The sequence below is a fragment of the Rhincodon typus genome, chromosome 3 (assembly GCF_021869965.1).
Source record: "Rhincodon typus isolate 14 chromosome 3, sRhiTyp1.1, whole genome shotgun sequence".
In the NCBI taxonomy this organism is placed as follows: Eukaryota; Metazoa; Chordata; class Chondrichthyes; order Orectolobiformes; family Rhincodontidae; genus Rhincodon; species Rhincodon typus.
In genome coordinates this window covers 106975157-106997085 of record NC_063334.1, presented here as the reverse complement: position 1 = coordinate 106997085, position 21929 = coordinate 106975157, and the positions used below count along the sequence as shown (strand labels likewise).

The window sequence follows — 21929 nt, the reverse complement described above, 5'->3', positions numbered from 1 at the left end:
CTGGATAGTGTCGAGCTTCTTGAGTGTTTTTGGGGCTGCAATCATCTAGGCAAATGGGGAGTATTCTATCATGTTCCTGACTTGTGCCTTGTAGATGATGGACAGGCTTTGTGGAGTCAGGAGATGAGTTTGCTCACCACCGTATGCGTAGCTTCTGAGCTGTTTTTGTAACCACTGTCTTTGTGGCAAGTCTGGTTGAGTACCTGGTCAATGATAATCTATAGGATGTTGACAGGGGGGATTCAGTGATGGTAATGCCATTGAATGTCAAGGGGTGGTTGTTTGTCTCTTTTTGGTGATGGTCATTGCCTGGCATTTGTGTTGTGTAAATATTACTTGCCACTTGTCAGCTGGAGCCTGGATATTGTCCAAATCTTGTTGCATTTGGACATGCTTCAGTATCTGAGTAGTTACAAATGGTGCTGAATATTGTGTAGTCTTCCTTGAACATCCCCACTTCTGACCTTATGATAGAGGGAATGTCATTGAAGCGGCTGAAGGTGGTTGGGCCTAAGACACTATCCTGAGGAACTTCTGCAGAAATGTCCCGGAACTGAGATGACTGACCTTCAACAACCACAACCATCTTCCTATGTGTCGTGTGTGACTCCGACTTGTGGAGAGGTTGCCCCCTGATACCCATAGATTCCAGTTTTGCCACACTTGTTCAAATGCAGGCTCGATGTTAAGGGCTGTGACTGTTATAGAGTAGAGGTTGACCCCCTTTTCCCCCCCCCACTGATAACTAAAACTGAAACATCCAGAAAGGAGCACCTCGCCTTATAATCTGTTAAAAAGGAGTGTGAAAAGTGGTGTAACCTGCTTCTCGCAACTTTTAGTGGTTAAATAAAACAAGTCTCTGACACTCCCTCTACAATCAACAAATAACAATTTATTTATCTAACTCTAACAGTGAACAAATTAGCTGAACTATTAACAAACCAAATAAATCCCTTCTAACTACTTACAATTCCTGAATAAAGCAAGATTCCAATGGTATGCTGTTCCAATAAATACAAATATCACTTGCATAAAATTTAAAAAAAAAAAAAAAACCCACTGATTTTAGTCTCTTTGAAGTTACAGCCAGATTATGTCTTCCGGAATGCTCTGTACCTACTCCATCGAAATCTTCCGTCAAGAATATTGACTAGTTGTAACGTAGGTACGTTTTGATTTAGATGGTACTTTTGCTAAAACTTAGAGAAAACTGAGAGCTAGCGATTCTCTCTTGAGAGCTGTTAACTCTGGCAGATGTTAGTTAATTCTTCTAATTTTCTAACTGCCCTCTCCTTTTAAAGCCTTGATGACATCTCAATATCTTACGAAGGATTGGTCCTATGTTGTCAAAACCACCAGATTTAAATGTAGCTGGTTTTTGGCCTCTTAAATGCCTGATTCAAATTGATTGTCTAAAATCAAAACTTTTGTTTTTGATAACAAAACAAAACTGCTGATTAGCCTGCTAACTCTAAGGCTTTTTGATACAAATGTTTCAATTCAAGGGCTACCTGTGCACCTGCAAACCAACAAGCTGCTGCCTCCAGATATCTTGTTTAAATCTCTAAGCATAGAAAAAGCACGTCATCTTTTAAAGGGATCACACACTGCTTTCCCCCTGCTTAGTCTTTTACAAACACCAAATTCTAACATTCTTCCTCCCAGTCTGCAAATACTCTACCCAACTTCGCAACAGTCACTCTCGCCTCACCTCTAGTATTTAGCATTTTTGTCCATGTTTGAACCGAGGTTATGGTGAGGTCAGGAGCTGAGTGGCCCTGGCTGAACCCAAACTGCGTGTCACTGAGCAGGTTATTGCTGAGCTGGTGCTGCTTGATAGCTCTGTTGATGACCTCTTTTATCACTGTACTGATGATCGAGAGTAAACTGATGTGGCGGTATTTGGCTGGGTTGGATTTGTCCTTTTTATATGTAAGACATACCTGGACAATTTTCCACATCGTTGGGTAGATGCCAGTGTTGTAACTGTACTGAAATAGCTTGGCTCGGGGAGCAGCAAGTTCTGGAGCACAATCTTTCAGCATTATTGCTGGAATGTTGTGGGGCCCATAGCCTTTGCAGTATCCACTGTCTCCAAATATTTCTTGATATCCTATGGAGTGAATTGAAATGGCTGAAGACTGGTATTTGTAATGCTGGAGATCACTGGAGGAGGTATTGCTGCATTTAGACAAAGACTGCTTCAGTATCTGAGTGGTTCTGAACATTGAGAAATCATTAGGAATGATCCACGCTTCTGACATTATGTTGGAGGCAAGGTTATTGAAACAGCTGAAAATGGTTGGATGTAGGACACTAGCCTGAGGAACTGCTGTGATGTCCTTGGGCTGATGATCATGTTCATCTTGGAGCATTCTTGAAGTATTCCTATTTCTAATTATCAAGTATAATGAAATGAAAGTGAACTTCTTGCTGCTTTACAGTATTATTAAAATAAAATCCGAAATGTAATTCATTTAAAATATTTCAGCCACTGTTTAAGATCTGTCTGTTGCTGCACAGTTCATCAGTCTTTCTGCAATTTTATTATCATGCAGTTATAAGAAGTTCATACTTCACCATCCTAAGAATTAAATATATCTTTCACTTTAGGTGAGGACTTGATTGCTTCAGAGAGAGCAGCAGCGTTGTGCAATGCCTGTGACTTGTCAGGAAAGTCACTGTTTGTGCTACCACACACTGATCATCTTGTAGGCTATATTATCAGGTAGGTGCTTTACATGCTTGTGAGGAAAATGGTGGCATAGTGGGAATCTTGCTAGATTAGTAATTCAGAATCCAAGACGAATGCAGTGGGAGCACGCTGACAGTAGCTGATGGAATTCAAATTAAATGGATAAATCTAAATGTAAAGCTAGTCTCAGTAATGGTGACCATGAAATTAACAATTATTGTATAAACTCATTGGGTTCAATAGTATTTATTGGGGAAGGAAATCTACATCCTTACCTGGTCTAGCCACTGAGATACAGAGACGCAACAGTGTGATTGACTCTGAACTGCCCTCTGAGATAACCAAGCAAGTTACTCAGTTGAAGGGCAGTTAGGGATAGACAACACATGCTGGCATTGCCAATGATTCCCATGTACCATAAAAGAATAAACAAATAAGAAATCCAGTTCACTGCACCTCAACTCCTTAAAACTGTCAGGTTTTCTTAACCTTCTGCTGAACTAGTTTTAGTTATTTATTCTCTTAAACCGTGGCTTTTTTAAAAAAAAATGTCAGCCAAGGCTAAGACTAAGACTGAATCCAATGCTCTACATGCATTCAAATCTTTGTTAAAACAATGCTGTACTCAACATGTGAACAGCAGCTAGTATATGGATAAAATTTTTTTTCTACAGGGGCTACTGGTAGCTCCCTACTGAATATCAATGGACAAACGCTCAAAGCTGAAGCCATATGCGATACAGAGGAAGAGGGATCTTTATTTGACTAGTGTTGTGCTGCTTTATACCTTTCCCTTGATATTCCCCTGCTGCTTTGATTTGGTTGGCATTGTTAGTTGTACTGAAGCTGATAAAACTGTGTTAAAGAAAAATTCAATTGGAATTCTATATTTAAATTTTCTATCCTGAGGTATGGAGTACAGGTGAAGAAGTAATAAAGACTTTATTTATAAAATTGAAGGCTTATGTTAGGATATTGTGTGCAGTATGGGATTCTCACTAGGAGGATTATGGTGGTTTTAGGCTTCAGTAAAAATTCATTTGGATACTGACATATAAGAAAATTATAACACCCAAAATGTCCTTTTTCAGAAAAGGAGCTCTTATGGGTAAAAGAATACATTACCAGCTGATTTTAGGGTTAAGAAAGGATACAGCAGAAACATTAGATAATGAACTGTCAACACTGTTTAATGTTTTCTTTACTCATTCTTGAAATATGATGTCACTAGCTAGGCCAGCATTTATTGCCCATCCATAATTGCTCAGAAGATGGTTAACGTTGAACCGCATTGCTGTGGATCCGGAGTCACAATTAGGTTAGATCAAGTAAGGATGGCAGATTTCTTTCTCTAAAGAACATTATTGAACCAGATGCTTTTTACAAAATTTGGCAGCAGTTACATGTTGAAATTTATGTAGCTTTTTATTCCGGTTTTTTGATTGAATTCCGTTTTCACCATCTGCCTTGATGGGATTTGTACTCGTGGCCCAGAACATTAGCCTGGGTTCTGGATTACCTTCATAATGCACGTTCTTCCTCCATCTAAGACTTAGAACAGGCAGGAGATGCTTTGACGATTTTGAAGCTGGAATTGATATTCTTAATGTTTGAAGCACAACAATAGAGACTATAACATTCCACCTTGGACTGGATAGGTGGGTGATGGGCAGTCGAAACAAGGTGAGTAAATATGATGTCAGTTATTTTTGACATTTTAGGTAAATACTGTCACTGACAGGAAATGTCCTGTTTTCATGTTTAATTTCTATATTCTTGCAAGTACAAAAGAGGTTTAAGGAGAATACCTATACAGTGCAAGTGGCTAAGCATGTCTTATCTGTGGGGCTTTGTCAGGATGACCCATGTTCTGGGATAAAATCACGATTAAATTCAGCTTATATTTTCATCTTCTTGCATTTAGAATTCCATAATATTGGGTTCTATATTTATTTATTTAATTATTGATGTTTGACAGGCTATTTTATTTAAACAGTTTTTTAATATTCCTAAATCCATAATAACACTCTATTTACGGTCTTAAACTTATAACCTTGCACAATGAACGAACTAAGTCCAGAAAGGATTGTAGTTGACCAAAATTCAAAATATTTTGTTTTCTCATGATTTATTAAGTTGCTTCATTGCAGATGTGTTTTGCTTTGGACGTGGATGATTTAATTATATCAAGTATTTTTGTTTGAATCCAAATTCAAATAAATTCAATTTCCCACATTTAAAAATACACATTGCTTTTGTTAATTTTCAGGTTGGAGAATGCTTTTTATGAACATGCGCAAACGTACTATTATACAGAGATTCGGAGGGTAAAATCTCACAAAGAATTCTTGAACAAAACAACTCATCAGGTAAATATAGTTGAGAGCATTGGAAAGGGGGTGGTGGCCTCTCCTGTCTAAATACATTCATGTATGTAGGGTATCTTCCAGTTTAGGTGTTTGAATGTTCACTTTGATTTCCTTAAAATAGCTTTCATTAACAAAGTGAGTTTTAAATGGTTGAGAGTGTTTTTCAAAGTTGATGCAAAACACAAAACTGTGTCAAAACTACTGCCTAGACTCTGAAAAGTTTTCACAGCAGAATTGTAGTTAGTGCACACGACGCTATTTGCTGTATTGTACTGCAACCTCAGACTGACCCCTCTCCCCAGCAAGCATCTCCCCCACAAACTATATCACCCAATTCTTTTAAACTCCTCCCTTTTATATACTTGTGCCTTCTCCTTTTTAATGATCTGATTACTATCTTCATCAGTACCATTAACGGCAAAAATCATGGTTTCCATCACTGCTGTCCCCTTTTCTCAGCAGTGGGTACAATCTTTCACTATTTATTTGTGCTAAATTCTCTTAATTTCACTTGCCCTTGTGTCCTGATGCCCCTCCTCTTCACTATATTGCTGCCCATCTCGCACTGCAGAAAATAATAATGCCCTGCATAACTTGCTCGCCAGTCTCTTACTGTTTCTCACTCCTGCCTTTCACGCTTGAACTAAGTACCTGTGTCTTAGCTATGTTCTTCCCTGTTCCTTTCAATCATTCATTTCTTGCTCCCTGTGATGATTCATGAAGTGGTAGCTGCCTCTTTGCAGTGGGGCATGTGAGGTGGCATTGTCACTTCTGCAACAGCAGCATGTGATGGTTGACATTGCAGCACAGCTGGAATCATTCAAGTACACTGCAAGCCCTACCAGATTGTCTGGTAATCTAAAGTGTGACTGGATACATAGTCAAAAGTTTGCTTTTGTATGTTATGGACCAGACCAGACCAGACCACCTCAAAATATTTTAAGGTAGTCTAGACCCTAACTACTTCTTATTTCTTAAGGCAAATGTCAAGTGGCATTTTCCAGATGCAATGCAACTGATCAAACTACTTGACGTTAAGCAAAAGCACAATTTATTTAAATACTACAGCTAAAATACAAACAAAAGAAAGAAGAATTTAGAATAACAACTCTATTGGAAAAAATAACTGAATAATAAAGCAACTATTACTAATGTACTATTCCAATATAGCAACATTCCATAAACACCTCTTGGCCAAATAAAGGGAAAGTCCATGAAAATAGAATCGTCTCACCGGTAACTCAGCAGAGAGCAACCCCAGCTTCTAGCTGTAACCAAGAGAGGGAAATGTTAGCTTCTACTTCCTCAAGCCCACAACAGCAACTGCTTAAAGCTAAACATAAAAACAAAAAAACTGGAAATTTTGGTCTGAGAGCTGGTTATATCCATCCAGCCTGCCTCCATTGTTCTAACTTTTTAAAAAAAAAAACCCCAAGGCCTCACAAGCTGTTTACTCTACTGATGTCTGCCTTACAACTTTTCTTCAAGTCATGTGTATTTTTATCACATTACATAATTTGAGGTTTTGAAAATCTTCCCATCACTGATCTATTTTATGAATTCACTTACTACTTGGTGATCTCCCATTCCTCCAGTATTGCTCAGTGGGCGCCCTGCGGCCTATAACATATTTTGGGGCCTGAATTTCTTTCCATGATCAATGTCGAAACATTTGTTACTTGAATTCAAGCATTTATAACCGAAGTAAATTAGAGGCAAGTCAACTGATGAATTCAGGTTCAGTGGCTTTATTTTGTAAAACAAGTTATTATTTTACATCATAAAAGAAATTAAATGTGGGAAATGAATAAACGATTGTGGGTTTATTGCTAAATGCTGCTTGCACACTCATAACCCGTATTCATTTGCAAACTACTTAAAGTATTTTTGATTGTAGAAGAGTAAAAATTCCAATCAAACTCCTTGAAAGCAATTAATACAGAATGCATTTAGAAATGAAGAACCTCTCTATTGTGGAATCTGTTCAGTTAACAGTTCAGTAAGCAGTCCATTGCCTTGCACAATCTCTCTCTAAGTCAAACTTTTTGGACTTTTAAAAGAATGACAATTTCAGTCTTTGTAATTGAAGCATGTGCCTTTATTTTGACAGCTATTATTTGTGAGACATCAGTTCAAAACTGCTTTCTTCAGTGAATTGAAACAGGATACACAAAATGCATTAAAGTAAGTAATAGTTGTAATCTTTGTTCAATTTGTTACTGTAATTGGTTCCTGTTTATCTTATCTAACTGTCTGGGCTCCAGTTGACCTGAACAAAAACCTGACTGGGGAAGAAAAACATTTTTCATATTTTCCAGCATTGTTTTCTCCAGCTTTAAAAGCAGGGTAAGTGGGACTTTGTGGATGGTTGAAGACGTCCAATGGCTTGGTCATGACAATGCATGGTTGTTATCAGCTTATCACAACTATATACAGTTTGATCCTCATCTATTATTCAGTGGGATGATACCCTTTACTGCTGCAATATCTATATTGAAGTCATTGCAAAATGGGAATTAAACTTTTGGTATTATACAGCTAATTGCTCTGACATTGAGTAGATTTAATTTCTTCCAAATTTTGGAAAGGTTTTGAATTTAATTATCTTTAATGTCTTTTTCTTCATGAGATAAAACATTTTTGTGTTTTGGAATGTGAGCGGAAATGCAAGAAAGAAATAAATAGGGGCATCTTTAAATTCCTACCTCCTCTTAGTAAACAAAGAATAATGAAGAACAAAAGTACGTCTTCATTCATCAGAGCTTGAAGTGGCAATAGCATTCATCTTGTCTATAGCCATTTTGACCATTTGCATCTTCTCTCCACTCTTCCCAGACAATGAAAAATTGAACTTGTAGGATTGAATGTTAGTTTATGGATTGGATCAACATTGGTCTTATGTAAAAACGTGGCACTTCTTATCTCTGCTTTCTAATAACAGTTTCGGAATGTTCATTGTATCCGCACTCTGTTAGCTATCTGTTTATTTGAAGGCATTGTTATTTTCAGAAATTACAGAACGGCCTATAACCTTGTACATGAATTGAGAGCCCATGAGACCAACATGCTTGAAATCAAGACCATGGCTGGATTCATCAACTATAAGGTGATTACACAACTTATTTGGTATATTATTTTGCCAGCTGATTATGGAGTTAGCCGTATTGCCATAGTTAAATGTAATATGGATCATTAATATTTGTGTTACAATTTTGAAGCATTGATGATGTCTGGTTTTCAAAAGCAAACAGTCATGTTGAAAGCATTGAAAAGCAAGTAAAAGACATGTTTAATGTGCAGAGTAACTGCAATCTAATGACCTCATGTATCTTTAAGCTTTGAGCAATTCGTTTTGACAATTACTCTGTGACATAATTTCAATTGTTTGCCAGTTTACTTTTAGTATTTTATCATGGAGCTGTTACGAATTCTGTAGTGTATTTAAATACATTCTGTATCGTGAACTCTATACTTTTTATGAATGTGCTCCATTGGACAGAGATTAATTGGTTTCATTAAATCCAAAAGTGAATAATGAAACATTCAGAACACTGTTGCATAGAGGTAAAGTTGGAACAGTCATTTACCAAATATTCCCACAAAATACTTCTGAAAATAAACCGTATTCGTAATGGCCATAAGGGGATTTGCAAGCATTTCTTTCAAAGAGCCAGAGGGAACATTGATATATCAATTCACAGCATGAGTGAGGATCGATGTATTGATAACCCAGTTTTAATGCTATACTGGTCCAAAAACAAAGAATAGGATCACAGGCAATTCATTAGTATTGTGGGTGCAAATACTTTGGGATATTATTGATAAGGACATGAAATTTTGATTTTGTTGTCTATATCTGTACCCCCAGATTTGTCGCTTATGTTTCCAACATAATGCTCCATTGGATGCCATTGCGCAGTTCCGTAAGCATGTGGATTTGTGCAAAAAGAAGATAGGAAGTGCAGACCTAGCATTTGAACACACAGCCTGGATGTCTAAACAGTATGATCTTATTGATTACTTAAACTTGTAATTGCTCCCTTACCCCCATGCATGTTAAATTTTCTTTATTCATTAACGGGATGAGGGCGTTGCTGGCTAGGCAGCATTTATTGCCCATCCCTAATTGCCCAGAGGGCAGTTCAGAGTCAACCATATTGCTGTGGGTCTGGAGTCACATGTAGGCCAGACCAGGTAAGGATGGCAATTTCCTTCCCTAAAGGACGTTAGTGAACCAGACGGATTTTTCCTGACAATCGACAATGGATTTGTGATGAGAGGTAATTTTATTTCTTTTATTGCGGGCTCATCACTTGCCACTATTTTATTTTTCTTGCTCATTAAGCTATGACACTGGATGTCTTCTGTGAATTTATTTGTAATGCTTGCTTTTTTTCCCCCTTTGAGATTTCAAGCATTTGGGGATTTGTTTGACGAAGCCATTAAACTTGGCCTCACAGCAATTCAGACCCAGAACCCTGGCTTCTATTACCAACAGGCAGCATACTATGCACAAGAACGCAAACAACTGGCAAACCAACTCTGCAATTATGATGTATGTAAAGTTTTCGAAAATTGGAGTAAAGCTGTCTAATGTAGTTTGTGAACATTGATAATATCACTGAAGTGTGCATGTTCCATTATTTTCGTAGCGTGTCTTCAGTTTTTATTAACAATACATGCTCGGTACAAAAGAGGGTATGTGTAGGGGGAAGAGGTAATTAAATGAAAAAATAAATTAGTGGGCTTCAATTAATGGTTTCTAAGGATTTAGTTTTGCTCCAAGCGAATTCTGTTTAGAGACATCATGTACTGGAGGAAAAATTTTGTTCTTTTTATTGGACACTTGACCCATGCATATTTATGATCTTACAAGACCCTGAACGGGATCACAGCACAGTGCTTACTGCTTGTAAATTACTTAATGCTTCAAGCACAGATAAATAATGAGATATTATACAGTTATAGAAAATTACCAGTTACTTGGGATACAAACAAATGCTCACTACACATATCTAAATTCTAAGCATTAAGTAATTTACAAGCAGTAAGCACTGTGCTGTGATCCCGTTCAGGGTCTTGTAAGATCATAAATATGCATGGGTCAAGTGTCCAATAAAAAGAACAAAATTTTTCCTCCAGTACATGATGTCTCTAAACAGAATTCGCTTGGAGCAAAACTAAATCCTTAGAAACCATTAATTGAAGCCCACTAATTTATTTTTTCATTTAATTACCTCTTCCCCCTACACATACCCTCTTTTGTACCGAGCATGTATTGTTAATAAAAACTGAAGACACGCTACGAAAATAATGGAACATGCACACTTCAGTGATATTATCAATAAGCAAAACAAAGAAGGTGCAACCATATGCATTTATACTGGCCCTGTACTATTCATCAGAGGACAAAATTGTGGATTATCATGGACGCATGCGAGTCAGAATGTTGTTAGTTTCTTTTGCTTTATCTTGGCTCTTGCTGACCAGATCAGAAGGCACTGATGCAATCAGTCAGATTGGCCACAGCCATAGGAGGTGACCAAAAAGTATCTCGTAATGTAAACTATGACCCTCCCCATCATCCTATACACCTGACTAGTAAAGGAAGCATGCACTCCCTTTGTGTACTGTTACAGCCTCTAGAACACTGATCTCAAAGAACCACCAATGTAGCCATTTAAATGAACACCTGCACATTCAAGGTATTTAGAGTCAACTTATGTCACTTGTTAGCGTGAATATTGTCTACTTAATTTTAAATCAGTTCCACTGAGATTACTGCTGAGGGTGTCTGTATCATTGTGGTTGAGTAATATAATGGTAGTTTAACGACCCTTTTTGTCCAACTGGATTCCAAGAGCTTAGACCTGGAAGATTAATTGTTAATTCACCGGTTCGAGATCCAACTAATCTTACTGGGAAAGGCAGGGCAACCAAAGGATTTGCTAATTAGAAAGGCTAACTGAAAGAATATCCAGATATACAGACTTGTACAACAGTTGTTTGCTTGTCCTCTGATGAATAATCCAGGGCCAGTATAAATGCATATGGTTGCACCTTCTTTGTTTTGCTTATTAATTTCTGTAAAGCATATCCCAACTCCTAAGCAAGGTCCCATTTCTGTGTGGTAGACTGAACAGTACACATTAACAACTCTATGCAAATTGGAATGCTTTTGCCTGATGTGTGTTTGCATTGAGAGTCTGTGGTCGTTTCAAGGCTGCCAGGTACCGAACTGAAAGCAATGTATTTAAAGTTGAGTGATCAAATGTATTTGTTTGGCAATTTCACTTCTTTAATGATGCTTGAGCGGATAGATTCTCATCTTTATTCTGTTGTGTTATGTTTATTTTTTGTAGTCTTCTACTGCCTATCCCAGTCCTGACCCATTGGAAACTCCTGCTGGAATGTTGGATTTTTTTGGGCAAAGACCTTGGAGGCAAAATCATCAAAGTAAGGCCAGAAGTAACAATTTTAAAAATAAAAAGTTGATGTAAATGTTTTGATGTGTTCAAGCAGTGATTAGGAAAGATTTTCTTTCTCTTATGGCCAAATCATGTATTCCTCTCATTACATTTAATTGCTTTAGTTTAACTGTATGTTCTGGTCAACGGTGAAGTGTTTGTTTGCTTGTGAGGCTGTCTCAACTTGCTCAAGCTAACCTCTCACCATTAGTTACTGTGATATTTGATTACGTGCCACCACTGGCCAAGACTGGTGCTAATGTCGCTCATCGTTTAAAAGTTATCTGGTCTGAAAGTTGTGTTCTGTCATTAAGTCAAATCTCTTAACTAAATTGTAGATCAAAATAAAAGCCTTTAATTTAGTTAATGCTTCTCTGTTATGCTATCAGTAGTGATTGTTATTGTACTTTTAGAATCTGAAAACCCAGGTACTTGTGAAAAGAATGAAACATTTGTACTTTAGATTAAAATAATTTTACTACACAAAGATTGAAGAACAATAACCAAGTTCCTTAAATCATGTCTCCCATGCTCGTTAGACCCCCAAATGCACATGCATATGCACATATGAGAAAAAGTCCAATCTTTTATCAAAAATCAGGAGGTTACTACTTCAAACATTTGTACAAGGATTGAGATTCCTTGGGCCTTCAGTTGTTGCGTCACATCTCCACCCACTTCTTTTACAGTTGCAAACTCATTTGACACAAGCGTTTTAAGTTTTGCATCCTGGGTCAGAGTTGTCATTTGTTTTAATACATACTAACTGTGGCGTTTTGGACCCAAAACTCACTGTACAGATTTGCAGTCTCAAAAATCAAACTCGCTAATAAGAGTCCCCTCGATTTATAATTTTAAACTCTCTTAGCCAATGCACAGTTTCCAACTAAACTTTGCAGCTTGCTGGTTTTGAAAGCTGAAACTAAACTGCCTGATCACAGGACCATTGCCAAGTGTTACCTGCCCTACAGTTGTCTTGTTGACCTTTTTTTGTCCTGTTGGTTATCTCCCAAGCATGGTACATGATCAATTACTGGAAACCCACAGCTTTCTACCAAAAATCAGATGAAAGAAACCTATTCTTTAAAGGGATCTTCACCTACATAAAATGTAAAATGTAGTCTGATACCCCCTCGCCTCTTAAAAAGCACTTGAATCATCTCATTGGATCTTCATGTTGCTTTGCACCCAATTCAGAACTTCTGCAATACAATCACTTGTAACATAAGAATGTGTACCTCAAGTTAGGGAAGAGATGCAAGTTCTTTTTTGACTAACTCTAATATCATTCTTTCTTTCAAAATTTTACATAGATCAGAGTCTATTCAATCAATGTTTTTTTTTCTATTGTATTCTTAAAGTTTTACACAAGAAAGATTTGCAGAAACGTTTTTATCATCCATGTATTAACTGTTTTTCAGTGACGTTCCATAGATTATAGGTTTTTTGTACATAATATTTACCACTTCTTTGAGATTTGCTTTTGAGTTTATTTTGGATTGCTAGTTGACTGTGATGTATGGCATGTAGGAAAGATTCTATTGAATTAGTTGAGCAATAGGAAAAATTGGAGGGTGACGCCTATTCATCTTTCATATGTATTTTGGAAAGAAAACTTGCCCAAGTCGTGCTGGGGGCCTTTTTCTGTAGAATTCATGATAAGCCAGATTTCTAGACAGAAAATTATTAAAATGGAATATGTGTATGGGGAGCTGTATTAAACAGTAACAAAATAGATGTGTTTGGAGCATCAAATTGTATGTTTAAAATGGGACAAAATTGTTCAATTGGCTGCGTGGCCTAATCTGAGACTAGTGATACAAAATTCCCTGCTTTTTGCAATTAGCCAGTCTTGCCCAAAGCAGTGAGTAAAAAGTTTGGGATTATGTTCAGCATGGCCTGGTTGGACCAAAGGGTCTGTTTCCACCCTGTATGACTCTGACAATGATGGTTAACTTTTGTCTTTAGAATTTATGAAGTGGTAACAATGGGAATGAAAAGTTACCCTGAATTGCTTTTTTAAAAAAAAGCATTCTATCCCCATGGCAACAGCAGTAGGCAATGATTTTAAAAGGGTTAAGTGTAACTGAAGCCCACTTCTAATTGCGGTGAAATTTATTCCGTTCTGCTAGGCCTGATTACTCTGGTTTCTCCACACTTTTTTTTTCTAATGTCATTGACTGTCCATATTTAATGGATTACAAACTGTCTTATTCAGGTATTGAGCCACCAGATCCTGAGAAAGAAAAGTTTGGTATTCTGGCCCTTCAGCTCAAAGAAAGAGATGTTGACCACTCTGTAAGTGTACTGTTTTACCAATGTAACTAACATTGAATGCATTATGATTTAGACAAAAGATTTAATCTGTTTTGATGAGCAGGATTATAACTGAGAACATTATCAATTGTTAGGAACTGATAATTACCCTCCTGAGTAATGCGGTGGCTCAATTCAAGAAGTACAAGTGTCCTCGAATGAAGAGTCATTTGAGTGAGTAATGCATACCAAATATTTTTAGAACCTTAGCCAGCTTCTGCTTGCTTTTTTGAATTCAATTTTTCCTTTTCTAAAAACATCTGTTACTGTTTTTGATATGTTGACAGTGGTTCAAATGGGTGAGGAGTATTATTATGCTAAGGACTACAGCAAAGCATTGAAGTGAGTATCTCCAGTTATCTATTATGTAAAATGAACTAAAAGGCAGATAAAGTCATGTTTTAAGATTCCTTAACTATGGTTGGATCATTGCAACACTACTTGTGAATACATCTTTGCCTTCAATGCTGATGTGGTACAAAACCACCTTCTTACTGCACAACTGGACACGTTGTATCAGAACTTTCAAAATAATTAGTACATGGTCAAATACAAAAGCTATCATAATTCTGTCCTTTTAATATTGTCCAAATGAGTTCAGGTCAGCCCAGTATCAGAAAGCTATTAGGATAGGATGTGACTTCTTTATTTCTAACACCTTTCTGGATTATGATTAAAGTATAAAACTTCTAAGATTCTTGGAGTTCTTCAGTTCATTCTATGGGAGGATGCCTTGTCTTTTAACAGTTGTTCAGAAATAAGAAAAGTTTTTAGGCAGTTTCTTTTAGTGTTGAAATTGCTTGTACATGAGAATACAATACAGATATTTTAAAATGTGTGATCAGTGTTCAAAATGTGTTGAACTTTTTTTAGTATAGAAGACCTCAGCAAAAATGCAACTTATTTTTGTCAGCTAATGATGTTAATTTAAACAACATATAACACTTGTTTTAAGCTTTGTTTACCAGATATTGTTTAAAAAATTCCAGTTATCTTAGCGATACCATTTCCTACTGTCTCTTCACTCAGATCTGTCTTATGCGATCAACCCTTTTGTTAACAGTATGTTGCTGTTTGTTGAGCTGGTCTCCAGAGACTCTGGGAAGATGTCTGCTTAGTTGACATAGTGTCACCTTTCAGTGATTTAACATTTATCCCATGTGTTCCAAATGATGCACCCAAGTGATCAAAACAACAAAGCTCACTATTTATTACAATTCTAAGTATGCATGCATACACATAGGTCAGTAATACTTTGTTGTAAATAAAACCATGTTAAAATTTTAAGTTGTGGCTTTAAGTAAAGTGTACTCACTGCAAAAGCTTAAGGTGACATCAACCTCAACCATAAAACAATAAAACCCTGAACTTTCTATTTGATCTGGGGCCGAATGGCATTTTCCTTACAGAAAATGCTTTAACAACTCATCAAAATGTAATGTAACTCCTCACTTGTGTAATCAAATTAACACTACTAACTCCTGAAAATAGCTCAATCCTACAATGAAGTGACTTTTTTTCTAGGGTTGAGAGTCTTTTGAACTCTCTTTCCTGAAAGGGTAGTGGAAGCAGAGACCTTGATTTGTAACAAGAATTTATACACCACTGCCTTAGAAATATTCAAGGGGATGAAAGGTTATCTGGGTAAGTGAGAATGCAGATTTGAGGTTCTAGTCAGATCAGCCGTTGGTGAATGGCAGAGCAGGCTTGCTGCATTGAGTGGCCTACTTGTCCTAATTTGTATGTTTGAATGTGACCTCCCAGGTCCTTCTGTCCTTGCACAGTCTTAAGTTTGCATAGTTCAGTCGATATTGCCCCTCTCTCGTTCTTCTACCAAAATGCATTACTTCAAATGTCTGTATTAAATTCCTCCTGTGACTTATCTAACAATTAGTCTGTCTGTGTTAACATGGAGTGGTATCATCTTACTGTTTGTCACACCTCCCTGTTTGGTATCATTATTATTGGCAATTTTGAAACTTTACTCACTGCCAATAGTCCAGTCATTTCTCTATTTTAAAAAAAAAGCATGGCCCTAGCACAAATCTTGGGGACTGTGTTTTCTAGCATCATCCATTCTGAAAAAGAACCACTTATCACAACTTGACAGCATCTCTGAAGAGGAGTTGTACTGGACTAGATGTTCTCGCTCGCTCGCTCTCTCTCGCTCTCTCTCTCTCGCTCTCTCTCTCTCGCTCTCTCTCTCTCGCTCTCTCTCTCTCGCTCTCCCCCCGCCTCCATGGATGCTGCCAGACCTGCTGATTTCCACACCCCCACCCCATCACTTTCTGATTTTTCCTCTTTTCAATTTCCAATATCTACATTATTTTCGCTTTTATTTATCACAACCTACAGTATTCAGTCTTTAAGCCAATTTTTAAGTCCAAGGATGTACTGTAGCTTTATTATCCAGCCTTTTACGTGGTACTTTGTTCACATGGATTTTAAGAAAGTAATTGACAACATGCTTTGCATCCCTTTCATCACACTTATCGATTACTCCATAAAAAGAGTCAGAGGCTACTCAAGCATGATTTGCCACTTATGAATACATGCTGGCTGTCATAAATTAACTCCCACCTCTAGACTCTTGCTTTTTTTTTTTCCCCACCTTCTTTCCCACACCCCCTCCCCAATTTTATTCCTAACAACTTGCCCACCGCAGATGTTAAACAGATTGGATTGTAGTTACTGGGAATGTCCTTTTCTCTTGAATAACGTTGCCACACTCCAATCCTCTGGCATGTGTATTATACCTTGTGGGCATTGAAAGATAATGACAATACCTTTCACTAAATCTGCTCCCAACTCCTTTAGCCTGGCACGCAGGCCATCCAGACCTAACAACTCATCTACTGTAAGCATAACCAGCTTTTCTACAAGTCCTAAATAAAAACCAAAAGAACTGCGGATGCTGTAAATCAGGAGCAAAAACAAAGTTGCTGGAAAAGCTCAGCAGGTCTGGTGGGATCTGTGGAGGAGAAAACAGAGTTAACGTTTCAGGTCCGATGACCCTTCCTCAGAACATGCCGCCACAGATGCCGCCAGACCAGCTGAGCTTTTCCAGCGACTTTGTTTTTGTTTCTACAAGTCCAGCCCATCTGTATTTCAACCCATGATATTTTTTAGCATCTCTTCCTTGAAGAGCAATACAAACAACTCATTAAATATCCTAGCCTTGTCCTACGTCTCTAGGGATATGTTGCTCTCTTGTTCCTAATAAGACCCATCCCATCTCTTACTACCTTCTGATTTCATGTGGAGAATATTTTTTGTTTTCCTTTTGTTAACTGCCATTTTATTCTCTCCTTTCTTTACTGGTCTTGTTTTCCGTTTTCCTTTTTCACTTTCTGTGCCACCTAATTGTTGAATATCTTTTTCCCACTCCCTCTTGCTGTAGGTTACTGGATTACGTGATGTGTGATTACCGCAGTGAACGCTGGTGGAAGCTACTTACCTTTATTCTGACCACTGCACTCAAATGTGCTTACCTGATGGGTCAAATCAAAGATTACATCACCTACTCCCTGGAGCTACTTGGGAGGTGTATCCTTGCTTTTGCAAAAGGAATCCATTTCACCCATAAAACTATTGTTGCTTCATTCTCTGGATAGTCCTATATTGGCCATCTCTTAATAAAGATTAGGTGGGGTTTTAACTGTTGGTTATAAATGAGAGTAAAATTTAAACTGTATTTTCCTGTTCCCATGTTATGCAATCAGACCTGCAGGTCAGAGTATAATTTGTGATCTCCAAAACCTGTCAGTACAGTCATATCCCTCTAGTAAGAATAACCTGGTGTGAACACTGTTTGTTTCCTTAAGTTGTGTAGACCTTCTGCTCAATGTTGTGTTTAATAATGGGACACAGATCTGCAAATCTGTTCCTGGCCAATCCTATTCTATCTTTGTGTTGGTGCAATCTCCAAGCAATTTGTTTCTGGCCAGTGAACCATTTCAGCTGGCTTCCCCTTTAAAATCTATCTTTTTGTCTATGATTTAGTCACCTTCCCTCATTCGTTTTCTGCCACTATGTGACATTGCTGGTGTCTTGGAATGTTTTATATTACCTGGTGTCAAATTTTGATGTCAAGCCTTCTGTATCTCTCTAGAGTAGCTCAGAAGTACACATCTGGCAAAGTTTTCCATTCTAATGCAAATCTTGACTCGCCTTGTTCAAATTCACTCTTTCTGGAGGCTAACTATTGGTTGTTATCTGTGCTAGAAGTGACTTGCTGTGTTCTGGTAGAGTAAAAGAAGAATATGGCTGCTGGCTGTACATAGATATGTTAAACAATTTGTTTTCTGCTCTTTGTTTCCTTCTTTAAATGTTGAATTGATAGCTAAACGTAATAGTGTCATGCATTCATACATGAATTTTTTTGCACTTTCTTCACAACCTTCAGTTCTCTCACGAACAAAAAAATAGGAGCTGACCACTGCTATTAAGTATCACTGTAACCTACTCTGCCATCATGGCTGATCTGAAAGTTGCCTCACCTTCACTTTCCTGTCTCCTCTTCATAGTTCTTGACTCCCTTGTAGATTAGAAATTTGTCTAATTAACCCTTGAAAATGTTCACAATAACTTTTTACCTGTGCTGCTCTGTTGAGTAAATAAATCCTGTCCTTGCTTTGAGAGAAGGAATTCCTCATTGCACTTGCCTTGAGACTCCTTATCCTGAGACTCTGCCCTCTAGTTCCAGGTAGACCCTGAACTGCTCACTTTTGCAGGGATCCAGTTCCACAAGTACTAATACCCCTTTGTTATGTTACATTAGTGAAACCAGGCAGGCTACTTGACTATTAAAGCTGTTGTGCCAATCGCACTGCTTTTGAGGTTGACTTTTTTAACTCACTTTGAAAGGTCCTAGCAAGCTACACGAATGTATCAATCCACTAACACAATGCGAGTACTGACACCACAAGACGCAGTAGCAAAATTAGGCCATTTAGCCTGAGACCTCACCACTAGTGAATCATGGTTGGTCTGATAATCCTCAACTCCTCTTTCCTGTTTCCCCCCCGCCAAAACCCTTAATTCCCACACTGTTTAAAAATCTGTCTGTCTCAATATACTTAATAACCTAGCCTTCTATAGACTCGTGGTAAAGAATTCCACAGATATCTCTCATAATAGGGTGACCCCTTATTCTGAAATTATGCCATCTGGTCCTTTGATTGTCAAGCCCCCTAAGAATCCTGTCAGTGTTAATAAGGTTGCCTCTCATTCTTCTACACTCCAGTGAGTCCAGGGCTGCCATTTTTCAAGACGGTGGTGCCCCACCATCTTCTGAAAGGCAATTTGGATTGGACGACAACAACTGTTTACCTTGCCAGTGACCCATCCTTTGAGAATCTTTAAAAGTTGTTACTATTCTTGCAGGCATTCCAGCAGAGGTCACTAGATAGCAAACAGAAACAATGTTGGGCAATGTTGAGCAGGTGACCAGTATCTAGCACCACCACCACCACTACCCCTCCTGCGAAGAGTCAGCAGGAAACAGAAGCTTGTGGATGCTGCCTTCCCCTTGTCCATTAAACAAGCTTAACTTATTTGGCTGGAGTTGAGACTTCTTAACCTCACGTGTGAGCCTCACTTCAGAACTACCAGATTGCAAAAACAGCAGCCGAGATTGAGACTACGAGCAGTTTCATGTGTTAATCCTGGAGGAAGGATGCAGCTTAGCATTGTCGGGTATTGCAGCAGGCTTGAGAGGTGAGGTTGGGCAGGAAGTAGCCCCTAGAATAGCCATGAATTGGCCACAGTGATCTATACAGCCTCCCTGGCTTGCAAACCTGCTGGCGGGTGTCTGTTAAATTCTGACCCCTTTTTTCTGATTTTATTCAGAGTGGAAGAGTGGTGTTGATGTCAATGATGGGACCCCAATCCTTACCCTCGCTCATTTCAGCTCCCTTACCCATATTTTGGAATTACTGTTCTTTCCTTGGTTCAAAAATTATGGTAAAACTGTTTTGAGATTATTCCTTGACTGAACTGACAGCTTCCACACTGAATGATGAACAAAAATCTCGCATAGAAAAGAACTTGATAAAAGTGTTGATGGTCAGTATTTGTAGGATCATTTTTTAAAGTATTTAAAGGGAAGAAAAAAAAATTACAGCACCGTCTTCTTTCATTTATGTAGAATGAGAGCCCTGCGCCAGAACCTGATTGTGACTCCAAGGCCATTAAGACTGCTCATAAGGTGTGGGCAGATCGTATTTCTTTAGCTGGAAGTAATGTGTTTACTATTGAGATGCAAGATTATGTACCGTTTGGTAAGTTTACATTTTTGTTATTTACCTTTGAAGATGGAAGTGTCCTTTTGCAGAACTTTTGTCATTTTGTGTCACTGGCCCCGCTCCCTTGTTATCACTTCCTCTGTAATAGGCTCGTGCAGCATGGAGTATTTTAATGCTGTTTCTCCAGACAAGACATTATTTCTGTTAAAGAGGGAGGATTTTGGTGAAATTACAGATTCCAGGGAAGTGAACTAATAGAGCTGCGGGCTCTGGATCCATCCTAGTGTCTTGGAAAAGGTGGCTAATGAAGTGATAGACGTATTGATGTTAAATTTTCAAAATGTCAAGAAAAATTCCATCAGAATGGAAATTAGCAAATATAACCCATCTTTATGAAGGAAGGGAGGCAAAAATCTGGAAACTGTAGGCTTTTTAGCTTGATGCCTGTTATGGGGGAGATGATGAATTAGCAGCTGCGCACTTCGAAAAACTGAAGGTAAAAGGTGATTGCTTAAGGTCCATGTGGTTTTGTGAGGGGGGAAGTCCCATTTAACCAATTTATTAGATTTCTTTTTGAAGGAGTAACATGGGCTGTGGATATAGGGACCCAGAAGAAGTATTGTATTTGAATTTCCAGAGGGAATTTGATGATAAGGTTATTGTAGAAAATAAAAGCTCATGGTGTACAAAGTAACGTATTAGCATGGATTGATGACTGGCTGGCTGGAAAAGCAATGGAGCCTGCATAAAGGATCCTTGTCTGATGTGCAAGAGGTGTCCCACAGGGTTCTGTGCTGAGACCTTAACTGTTTACAGTTACATCAATGACTTAGATGAGGAGAGCAAAGGCACGGTAGCTAAATATTCTGATGTTACAAAGACAGGAAAGTTTGTTGTGAAGTTTGCAGAAAGATGTCGATGGATTGAATAAGTGGGTATAGATGTGGCACATGAAATAAAATGTGGGAAAATGTGAAGTTGAAATAAATGCAGAGTATTTCTGAAGCAGACACTTAGTGGAAATTTGAGATCTAGAGATATTCGTGTTCTAGTACATGAGTCACAAAAGATTTGTATGCAGACAAAGCACATAATCCAGATGCTTTTTTTAAATGATAGGAACTGAGCATAACTGAAGTATAACAGCCTTACTTTTATATGGAGCTTCGGTGATACCACATCTTGGATACTATGTGCAGTTTTGGTCTCCTTAGTTACGGAAGGAAGTAAATGCATTAGCAGTGGCTCAAAGGAGAGTATTAATTGATACCTGAATAGAATGGGTTGTCTTAGAGGAATGAGTTTGGACAAGCTGAATTTGGTCGTCTAAACGTCAAGAGAAATGAGAAGCGATTTGTTTGAAGTGTATAAGATCCTGAACAGTCTTGACCAGGTTGACATGGAAAGGATGTTTCCTGTTATGGGTCGGTCAAGAACTTGGGGGCTGTTGTTATAAAGTTAGGTGTCACCCTTTTAGAACAGAGATACAAATTTTTTTGAGATTTGTACGACATTCTGCTTCAAAAAGCAGTGAAGGCAATGTCGTTGAATTCTTTTAAGGCAGAAGTACATAGGTTCTTGTTAGGCAGGGGAATTGAGAGAGAGCCTGAGGTACTCTGGGACCATGGAGCTTTCCACTTTCATTGGCATTAGATAATGTATGTTCTTTTGCGTAGTAAGTGCTTGCCTCCTTTAATGAAGTATTTTCAGATTTGCTGTAGGAATTCCTTAAAAGTAATGATGTCTTTCCTGATGTGGCAAGTGTTTATTTCAATAACAATTTTAATGCAGCAAGATTATATTACTTAAGTTTGTTGGCTCTTCACTCCATCAAAAA

At 38.0% G+C, this 21929-nt stretch overlaps 1 protein-coding gene across 2 annotated transcripts in view; it reads left to right on the top strand.

Moving 5' to 3' along the window:
* The window catches only part of trappc11 (trafficking protein particle complex subunit 11), an 82672-nt gene that overhangs the window by 39255 nt on the left and 21488 nt on the right, over positions 1-21929 (top strand). For both annotated transcript variants that reach the window (XM_048594954.1, XM_048594955.1), the window contains exons 5-17: positions 2614-2728; positions 4965-5064; positions 7175-7248; positions 8074-8170; positions 8933-9066; positions 9472-9619; positions 11427-11520; positions 13750-13829; positions 13943-14021; positions 14135-14189; positions 17248-17393; positions 19852-19913; positions 19996-20128. In XM_048594954.1, the coding sequence (XP_048450911.1) occupies positions 2614-2728; positions 4965-5064; positions 7175-7248; positions 8074-8170; positions 8933-9066; positions 9472-9619; positions 11427-11520; positions 13750-13829; positions 13943-14021; positions 14135-14189; positions 17248-17393; positions 19852-19913; positions 19996-20128 (1317 nt within the window). The remainder of the gene's footprint in view (positions 1-2613; positions 2729-4964; positions 5065-7174; positions 7249-8073; positions 8171-8932; positions 9067-9471; positions 9620-11426; positions 11521-13749; positions 13830-13942; positions 14022-14134; positions 14190-17247; positions 17394-19851; positions 19914-19995; positions 20129-21929) is intronic.